This window comes from Diadema setosum, chromosome 2 (assembly GCF_964275005.1).
Source record: "Diadema setosum chromosome 2, eeDiaSeto1, whole genome shotgun sequence".
NCBI classification, from domain to species: Eukaryota; Metazoa; Echinodermata; class Echinoidea; order Diadematoida; family Diadematidae; genus Diadema; species Diadema setosum.
Window position 1 is genome coordinate 33,488,958 of NC_092686.1, and position 10,748 is coordinate 33,499,705.

Genomic DNA, 10,748 nt, shown 5'->3' on the forward strand with positions numbered 1-10,748 from the left:
GTTTCTTCTATCTAGAGTAAGAAAATGAATATTCAAGAACTATAGCTTGGCCATCACTACCACTGCTCTTTAAATAAACTGTACAATCCGCAGTAACACCATCCCTTACCTCTTTAACTCGTGTAACTTTCGTTGTCTGTGTGCAACACATTATTTCTATAAGAATACACATACAAATTGTACATTTTTGTGGAAGAAGTACTGTACATGTACATTATCATAACACTCAAGATTTTTATGTTATTCATATTTGACTATAGTCACATTTCATGTCAATTCTAATTTCAATTTTTTATTCAACTCACTCTACAGAAAGAGTCAAATATGCAGTGTACTTGATTTTGATGTAAGAATAAAGTCAGCTCCTTTCATCAGAATATATCAAAGTTGATTACAAAAAAAAAAAAAAAAAAATGTGTTCCTGCCTCACACACATCTCTTGCAAAATACATATATTTTTAAAGTTAAAATCCACAATGTATCAGGTTCACCTGCTGCTTTGGGGAACTAAAGTGCTATAAATACAGTCTTAAACAATAATCACTTTTCAGAATCAAGGCGCTGATCTTACCATAAATCTTAAGAACATTGCAATATAAATAACACTACAGCATTATTCATAAAGACAAAGAAAACATGTTTGGGTGTGATTTAATGTATTTGTAGATGTGCATTATAAAGTTCATGATTTGCAACAAGTGTCAATCAAATCTTGCATGCTTCAAACTAATTAAGAAATGTTTGAAGTTAAGTGTACTGCCTGAACAAAATCTGTATCACAAGCTTTATTTGTACTTGTAAAGGTTGAGGTATGTTTTATCTGTGAAAACACACCAATCCCGTCTCTTACCTCGATTTATTCTGTAGTTACACAGAAAATAAGAAAAATAAAATAAGCAGTGCTTAGAGTCACTAGCTGTATTCACACATGAGTTGTCAAGTCATGCACTGGCTACATGAAATATAGTGTACAAGGCAATCAATTTCATATTTCACTTTCCAAGATGAAATTCACGGAGCAGTGACACATAATTTCTCTGAAATGGTCACTGAAGCAATCCCTTGCAGTTTTCAGGTTATAGCTATGATCAATGTCATAATGTTCAATCATATTGAGTTCCTACAAGAACCACCTACATGTATTCTTGTCAGCCATACAGCGCAGTTTGCAAATATGATTGTTGTTTAAATTCAGTACAGACTAATACTTGCCAAGTATACCGCTGTTAAAACTCCTCCAACTTATACAGGTAGGTTCAGCATCATTTTCTGACTACAGTATAGTTCTGGTCAATCAAAATTTCTTGTAGAAGGCCGCTAATCAAATTTTTGATACGGATATCTGAAACAAGGTTGAGACATGAGTAAAATACACAACCAACAACACTGCTCCTCACTTCCAAAGCTTTCCGGAAGAAGACCGTGACACTTTATCTGACAATGTAGGTGTATGAAGTACAAAAAACTTTACATAACTCTACATAAACGTTTATCTTCAGCTCCTAAAAATACAGATATGTCGTTCACTGGAAGAATAATTGGCATCTCCTACAGAAGTGTAGGCTGCATATAAACTTGAAACTATTAAATACACTTTGTAGATCGAAGTATTCAAGCCAACAAGAGTCTGTAGAGACACAAATATATCCATGGTGCCTCCTACAAGCAGCACTCCCATCAGAATCTAAATTGTGAGGTCGTGTTCCCTGTTGGACTTCTTCGTTGACTTTCCTCCGCTTTTCGAACTACGCGTTGTGCTCGACATCTCATCATCTGCGGCACCAGCGCTGTTCCCGTCACGCAGGGAGCGCGGCCTTACCTTGGCGTATGTTCCGTCCTCTACCATGGGTATGCTGCCACCATCAGCTTCATCTTTGCTGAGAGATCCATTGATGCGGGGTCGGTTGCTCTCGCGGACAGCGGGGTAAGTGTTGAAGATCGTAGAGTTAACAGTGCCATGTTTCTTGGGCTTGGCGTGAACACCGTTACCTACGAACAGTAAAAATACCAAAAGATGAACTACATGTATTAGTTTCAACTCTCACTTTATGTTGCACATGATAAAGATATTAGGTAGAAATATAAAGATTGGTACATAACACATCTGATTTTCTTCAGTGAGAGTAATCCCCTGAGTGTTCCTACAGCCTCATACAGATTTGCACTTGATGTACTGTAGTTAAAATGAAAAGATATCGGATTGGCAAAACAGAAAGAACTTGGCTGATTCAAGATATACTGTAAGATTAAAGGTGCTGTGATGCAATTAAGCACACCAGTCCCCCCCCCCCCCCAGTGATGGTCACATTGGTACATCATTACAGCTTAACATAAAACTGAAGAAAACATAAATCTCTGAAATTAAGATATGTATCAAAAGTGCATGGGCACTCTGTTCTCCTTAAGCAAGAAGTTTTTAAAGTCAACATACATACAGCACTTGCTGAATGTAGTTACTTGTTACTTGTTGAAAGAATCCCAAAAGTGAGCTGTGTGTCAAATGGAATGGACAAGAATTAAAGATTTCTTACTGTTCTTGTAGTAATCAGAAAAGTGCATGTCCATGTAGAGCTTCCCCTGCTTGCTGGCCAGGATGTAGGCAAGGACGGCCAGGATGAAGGCATCGAAAACGGCGATGATGGCGAGGTAGAACACCCATCTCAGCTCACAGCCTGCGGTGTTAGTGTAGGAGATAGTTTCCCCACACAGGGCCCGGTAGGCAGAGTGCTTATCCCAGCCGCTTGGGTAGATGAGGATTCCAAGGAGAAGGAAGATACCTGAGAAGAGATCAAAAGGAAAGAGATGCAAAAGTGAATGCAATGAGATATGTGCAAATGCAAATTAATCTTTGATAGTAACTAAATATATTTCTAACAAAGCGTCTGCAGTAATTTCAAGTCAGAAAAAAAAAAAAAACTTGATGAGGTAAAACTGGTAAAGCAGGGCTTGACACTAACTTTTAATCTGACAGTTTGGTGGAGGAAGCATAATAATCTACTTTGAATCTTAGTTGCCTGATTGGGCCACTGGACCACCGCTAATATTGAGCCCTGAATAAAGAAATCACATGTCTGCAAGTGATTGAAAGAGAAAATGAAGGGTAACAGAAAGCTATTTTTGAATCACAATGCATATTATTAAGGTTTACAACATACCATACTGTAATTCAAAACCAATTGAGCAGTTGTTTTTGAAGAAGTCAAACATTTAAATATATTTTTCTTGCATATTACCTGCTTTAGGAATGTTACTTTGTGGAACCATTTTACAAAACAAGCAAAAAATAACAGATACCTTCGTTTATTTTACCTGTCACGTCATTTCAAGAAAAAAAGCAAAAAAAAAACATACACTTAAGAAACCTGAAACAGACAAAACATATTACAAGAACAAATGAATAGCCCTGATTGTTGTTTTTTTTTTTTTTTTCATTTTAATGCACTGCAGCCAGTATCGCTCAGGACCAGTGAGTACCTAATGCAAAATAGGATTGTTGCTTTTATCTTCGAATACATCATCATGTGATCAATACATGATGACAAATGTATGTTATAATATAGGCCTTTGCTTCAGTATAAACATACATGTACAAGACTATAGGTAATGGAAAAATTTAAATAACCATTTTTTATATGTTAAAGTTGCATATATTACTTAGATATATGATATTATATGTTTTATGTTATACAGTCACAATCATAACACATCATTTGTAACGATGGATACTGCATACATGGTTATTGGGAATACGGATCATAACAGGCACATATTATCAAACATCCCATAGCACATGTACAAACACTACATCCAAGACTTGCCATAGCACTTCATTTGTGAATACCGATGGCAGCTCTGTACATATGTTATAGTGGGTGTGATTAATATTCCATATCAATGTTGAATGATCCATTAAGAGCTACTGTGTGCAGTGCCAGTGGGAGAAGTCTATGGTACGATGATTTCAGCAAATATTGGACTTCACCCCCACTATAAGTGAGATATAATTCAAAGGATCAACCCTGTTCACCAAACTTGATCTTCAACATGATGATCTGTAGCGTACTGTTTGTACTGCAGAGGACTACATGTACAATGTAGGACTGTTACAACCATAAAGTTCTAAGCAAGCAGCAATGAAAATTGCAAGTAAATGCTTTGTATATGTATAAAAATGGACAAGTTTTAAATCAAACTTGGCTGATCTTCAAAGATCAGAGTCCAGCATTGTGGATAAGTGTTTCGGTGTAAATGCATTTGCATTCAAACAATACTGCTTAAAGACAACAGTGGCACTTGTTTTGTTTATCAAATGAGACTAGTCATAGATATTATATAACAAGACAAAATAAACCAGTTTGGCCAAACAAACTTTTTTCCAAGGATATGACTGCATATGAAATGAGGAAGTATCTGTCTGTAAATGTTCACATAGTAAACACAATTGACAAACACTTTTAATGACTTCACTCTATTTTGAATACAAACAGCTCCATTTTGCCAGTTGATATATAATTTGCCTACAAATGTACATGTTATAAAAAAAGATACCAGTACTTACTCTCAAATCGATTCTGGACATAACTTTGTTTTTTATGCATAGCATGAAAAGTTTTGTCAAGTAAAGTAACAAAAATATATTACTTCAATGTACAGCCATCTTCTCCTCAAGTCACATACAGGTGTATAATAAATGTGCAATGAATAAGTACAATGTACATCATTCAAGTTATGCCTATTATGGTATTGATACTGACTTTGTGTTTATAACAATTTCTATGTGCACAATGATGAAATTAAATTTTGATTGGGCAATAGCTTTTGGTGAAAATACTTCCTTTTCTTTCTTGTACATGCATTGTAACACTGAAATTTCTTTATATTCCTTGTAGCAAGTAAATCAAAATGGCTGCAAAGTTAAGCAAAATATGTACATGTACATGTACACTGTACTTCAGCAATTTAAAACTTTCACAAAAATGGAAACTTCCTGAAGAAATTATGTTCTCACTACAATACAACTGTATCTGCAGTGTATCTAGACTTAAAACATTCCATCAGCCTAATACAAGTCACAAAGTTTGCAAAGAGTTAAAAACTTGCTCTCTGACAAAAGGTATACTTCATGAAATCAAGTAGGTTTGCTAATGATTCAAACAAACATACACTCTGTCATTCAAAATGACGTATGTATACAACGTAAATGGATTGAGCATCGCGTACTGTATAGCAAAGCATTGATAGTTTATCTGACTTCAGAATGCCACGTACTGCCCTTTGAACCCAGTAGCTGTTGAACAAAGGAGACTGATTGCCCACACCTTTTGAAGACTATTCACTGAATTGCAAATTTCTGCCTGAATGCACTTGCGAGTTTTTTTCACAGCAATATATCCCCACTCACAATCCACAGCAATATTGAGTGTAACCTTTACACCGTACTGACACTACCGGAGTCAAACTGTGCAAACCAATAGTTTCACCCTTGCCAATTATAATCTTGAAAGAGAAATTAATGTATGGATTTGTGTGGCTTCCCCTTTGGACGAGGTTTTTCAAATTCATGGTGATTAAAGATTCCACACATTGTACATGGACATGTGAAGAAAACAAGCACAACCTAAAACAATAAAGGCATGTTATCAATATACCTGGAGTTAAACATGAATGAACTACACATTACCTCAATTTAAATAAGAAACCGATATGAAAATTAAAGGGAAAATAATTCTCAAAGTCATCAAATAAAATTCAAAGCTGTTCTTGCCTTAATCAGAATACCTTTCACTCAAGTACTTCTCAAATTACTTTTCTAATTTCTGTTTTTGATAAGAAAGGAAATGCAATTTACACATGTATGCTTATCTTTATCCTCCTCCTTTTCTCTTTTTCTCTCTTGCTCCCTCCCTATCTTCATCTGCCATTATGTTTGTATGCCAATATGCAAAGCAACTGAGATTTTAATTTCATTCTGCTACATGTATGGTTGTAAATGATCACATTACAGACACTACAATCATAACTGGTATGTAGGTATTACAAATGTACATGTGCAATTGTATACGAGTATTTGTAGATCTACGTATGATAGCACCATATGCACAAAAATGATATAATGAATAAAATTCACACATAATATATACACACAATGTTTGTAATTTTTCAGGGTGATATTGTATTATGTTGTACATGTATGTTTACAGTATCAAAATGCATACATTGTAAAACTGGTGTACACACATACTGTATATACACTGTACACATAGTTTAAATGCAAAAACTGATTTTATCAACTTGGGATATTTGAGATGGAAGGTGCTGAAAGACAAAGAAAGTAATTGAAATATAAAGATGATTGTATTTACAATGCCTTAAAAAATGTTTCTTGCTATGCTACGCTGCTATGCAACGCTGAACAATGGCACTTATGGTCCGACGGTCCCAGGCCAGTAAAAATCATTGTCGGACCAGCAACTTCTCAGGGATAGCTAAATTTGTTAGTCCAACATGGCAAGTAAAATTGATAACAAAAATAACATTGTTGGGACCTGCTGAAAAAAAAAAAAAAAGTACAGGACCAGTAGGCCTATATTTAAGGTTTGAACCAGTATTGAAGATGGGTTAGTGGGCAAGCCCTGTGTTATGTAACTACAAATTTACAATTTTGTAGTGCAGTACCATGGAAAAAATGTTTGATGACCTTACAGAAAACACTTTTAAAATGACATTTACCAGTATCTGTTTTCGCATTGAAATGCTTTATATGGTTGTTACATTGTATGTATTTAAAATCATCTGCTTATTCAGCCCTGTCATATGATGATTCTAAAATCACTGAACCATCAAACTGCAAAACTCCGCTGTTACACCCAACATTGAGGGTCTTTGTTATGATTGTGAAATGATGACTGCACCTAAACTGTTAAATATATCATAACATTCAAACTGGTCGGGCTGTGGTCGTAGCTAACATTACACACAATTATGTAAAAGAAAATAAGATATCTTTCATTTGAACACATAAAGGAGACCTGCACCAATACAACATCCTTCTAGGGACATTGTCATATTCATACAGTACATTGTACATACAAGGATGATCCAGAGAATGTTAGTGGCATAATGACACTGTTCTCATATAATGATTTAGAGCTAGAATGATCAAAGAGGGGAGGGATAAATCATATCCACATGTACATGTACTGTGCCTCTTAACAAATAAGAGCCAATTTAAAGGGATGGTATAGTATTGGTGGAGATGAGAATTGGGCTATTAACTATTTGCGAGATACCAAGAAAACACTTATGATATAGTACAGAGCATACCATTTTAAGAGGAATTCAAAGTTTACTTGATGGAAATCGGGGTTGGAATGACTGAAACATCAAAAAAACAAAGTACAAAACAAAGTGATCGTGATAAAGTGTGGGTCCCACACTTTATTAGAATAGCTCTTTTTTGATATCTCGGCCATTTCAAAACCAATTTTCATCAAATAAAGATTGAATTCCTCATAAAATTACATGCACTTTCATATTTCATAAAAGGTTTCTCATTATCTCACCAAAAAATGTTAGAAACCTGAAATTAGGTCTCAACCAAAACTATACGATGCCTTTAAGTCTTTTTCTCTACTATTATATACCACACTGTTTTTCTTTACAGGTCAAACTGTACATTAGCATTGTCTCTATAAAATGAGAAAGTCTATAAAATACTACAGCTGTATACATTATGTGAAATGATATAATGGTATGTAGGTATATAGCTGAAGAAAACAAAGCACTGTCAACATGTAGTTCTATTTTCAAAGCATGGAGCTACTTTTATTTCTTTAACAGGTGATCTCATCTCAAGTTGCTCTCAGTCAAAGTACACTGTTGCTATTTATTCCTAGAATGACTGATGACTGGTACAGTAGGAAGTATGATGTCTTTCTCCTGCTTCCATTTGACCTTTGAACTACCCACATGACAAGGTTTCAATAGGTATGATGTATGATGTGTACCCGCAAACCTCTACACGCCCCTAAACTGAGCTTGGAGTTTGCTATCAATAAGTAGGACTGGCCCACCCAATTCCAGCCCACCCAATTGTGCATGATGTATGTCAGCTTTCAGAATGCAAGGTTCTCCATGTTTTCACTCTTTAACTTGCAAGGACAGACGTTACATAATTAATTGTCGTGATTGACCTTGTTTGTTAATGTAGGACCGGCAGAAAATGATAGAGACAGGTGATCCCCAGTCCCATCAGCTTGTGTTTAAGAACAAAATACAAAAACACTGTATCTGCCTACATCAATGTCATTTTGTTTGTGTGCTCAAAAGAGTTAAAAATGTGTATCTGGTACTACCATGTATAATTTACACATAAAACTCAACTGTTGTGTCTATAAATGTGTGATATAGAGCACTGTATTCTTGTAATTTATAACTTAACTTGACTAACAGGAATACTGAAATTTTGTTTTATTTTAATGTACAGTACATTGTGTATAAAGTATGTACATGCCAAGCATGAACTTCACTATTTTATTATTTTACAATGCATAAACACAAACACACACACACACACACAAAAACAACACACACACAAACAAACCTCCAGGAGGGTGTTTAGGAGTTTTTTAGTTGTCATTAGAACCCTTTGTGAGGTTTTTGACATGTACATTGTAAAGACATTAAAAATCAAAAGAACTGGATGCCCCACAATGCATTGTATCTAACTGTACGAAACATTTGGTGATCCATGAGATTCATGGTGTAGAAATACATTGCACACATGTACATTGTATGATAGTAAAATACCAAAGTAAGATTTCGCCCCTACATTTTTAGCTCTCTAGTTTTATCTTTATTTATTTATTTTTTGGTAATAATGAAATTTCAATATAATGAAAGATAACTGCCAGCCACTAGGATTTCATTATCATGGGAGTCAACTGTACATACTGTACATATACTGATCGTGGATAAGAAATGTGCATTATCATCAGGTAAATGCTTACATTATGTGCATTTTTGTATCATAATTTTTACTTTTGAAGCAAAACATTACAATTTTCTTGTATGAAATTAAAGAAGCTTTTTTTTTTCCCCGTGGCATCCATTCTTATAGACTTATATAATTAAAACAGAATGTTATGAATCAATATGACCTCATTCTCACTGTAAATCTATGGAAAAGCAGTGTACTGGTGGTTTGATGACACTTTTAGCAGACAATATTGTCTATAGAGTCTATATTATGTTATATTCTCACAGATACACACACACACATATTATATGTGTAGAGCAACAGACTGTACATATATATATATATATATATATACGTATACGACTGTATACAGTGTATATAATCTAATATATATATATATATATATACACTTGTATATATATACACAGTGTATATGCATGCATAATATGTTTATTCACATACATACAAAATATTTTGTCTATGAAATGGCCCATTACAGTGGCGGATCCAGAGGGGGTGCACCAGGCGTGCGCCCCCTCTCTATTTTTTGTTAAAACAAAAGAAATAAAAAGAAAAATGTGTGGGGGGTGTGTGTACCCCCCTTTAATTTTGTAAAGGCGCTTCCCCTTTATGGAATTCCTTGATACGCCCCTGCATTACAGATCATTTTAAATGCTTTCTTTTGTACTTGAATCATATAGAAAAGAACTGCACCCTGGACATATACTGCACATCTAAGGTAGATATATAAATATTTTTGTTGCTAAAAAAAAAAAAATCCTTGAACTTGTAATGTGAGATAAAGCCAACATAAATTAGATGATATTTATTTTGATGATGAAGTACTTAACAGTCATCAGTAGAGAGGTGTGACATACCTGCACATAGTTGCAGTGTGCCGCAGATGAAGAAAACGGTGCCCGTCTTGCATGGCGACTTACAGAGGAAGAGGAGCATCGCTACGATGGATAAAGCCACGAACAAGGCGGCAAATCCGACGAAGAAAGTTGCAGCCGCCATCGGGGCCACAGTGTCATTATCGGGCCCCTGGCCAATCCCGCTGTAATCCACCACTCCTCCGACGCAAGAAAGCTCCCCAGTGGTACTATAACTGACGCAGTACTGGTAGAGGCCAAAGTAGCCTACACCCCGGGCATTGGGTCCATCCCCCAGCCAGTAGGGCTGGAAGAACACAACCAGCATGATGATGAAAAAACACAGCGTGAAGATGGCCCAAGCAATGGCGATAGCACGGGCATTTCTGATGTAGTTTGTGTGATAATAGTAAGCATAAGTCTCTTCTTTCGTTTGTTCGTTCGCCATTTTCAACAGTTTAGCGCCGTGCTCCTATTCTCAGCAACAATTCAAGGCTTCTCGTTATTAGTGTTACGAATGAAGTTCGAAGAATCCGCGATCAGCCAGCCTTCATTACAATCTCACACATTCATGAATGTATACCGCCACGGACTCTCATGGTGTTTCTTGCACTCTGCTGCAAACCTGTGCTGTATAACACTCCATCTGCTCAAAAAAGGAACTGCAGACAGGTGATTCAGCTATCAGGAGAGAACAAACACCCAGTGCATGCATCGCTCAAACTGTATGAACGGTGCGCAGAAGGTGTCTGTGTTTACTTAGCAAGCTGTGTGACCATAGTCAGCTGCAGTATATTGTACAGCCTTCAAAGTTTGGCAGGCCTTCGTGCGTGAGAACAGTTATTATGGCATTCTTTGGATCTATTGTCATGCTAAGTAGGTGGGTAAGGGCCCCT

General features: G+C 35.9%; 1 protein-coding gene across 1 annotated transcript; it reads right to left on the reverse strand.

Moving 5' to 3' along the window:
• Positions 1-427: 427 nt before the first annotated feature.
• Positions 428-10,530, reverse strand: LOC140241977 (LHFPL tetraspan subfamily member 3 protein-like). The gene is made up of 3 exons (XM_072321724.1): positions 9,856-10,530; positions 2,532-2,777; positions 428-1,989 (listed from the first exon to the last, which is right to left on the reverse strand). The coding sequence occupies exons 1-3, from the start codon at positions 10,298-10,300 to the stop codon at positions 1,685-1,687; spliced, it is 996 nt and encodes a 331-aa protein (XP_072177825.1). The 5' UTR covers positions 10,301-10,530; the 3' UTR covers positions 428-1,684.
• Between the last annotated feature and the right edge of the window lie 218 nt (positions 10,531-10,748).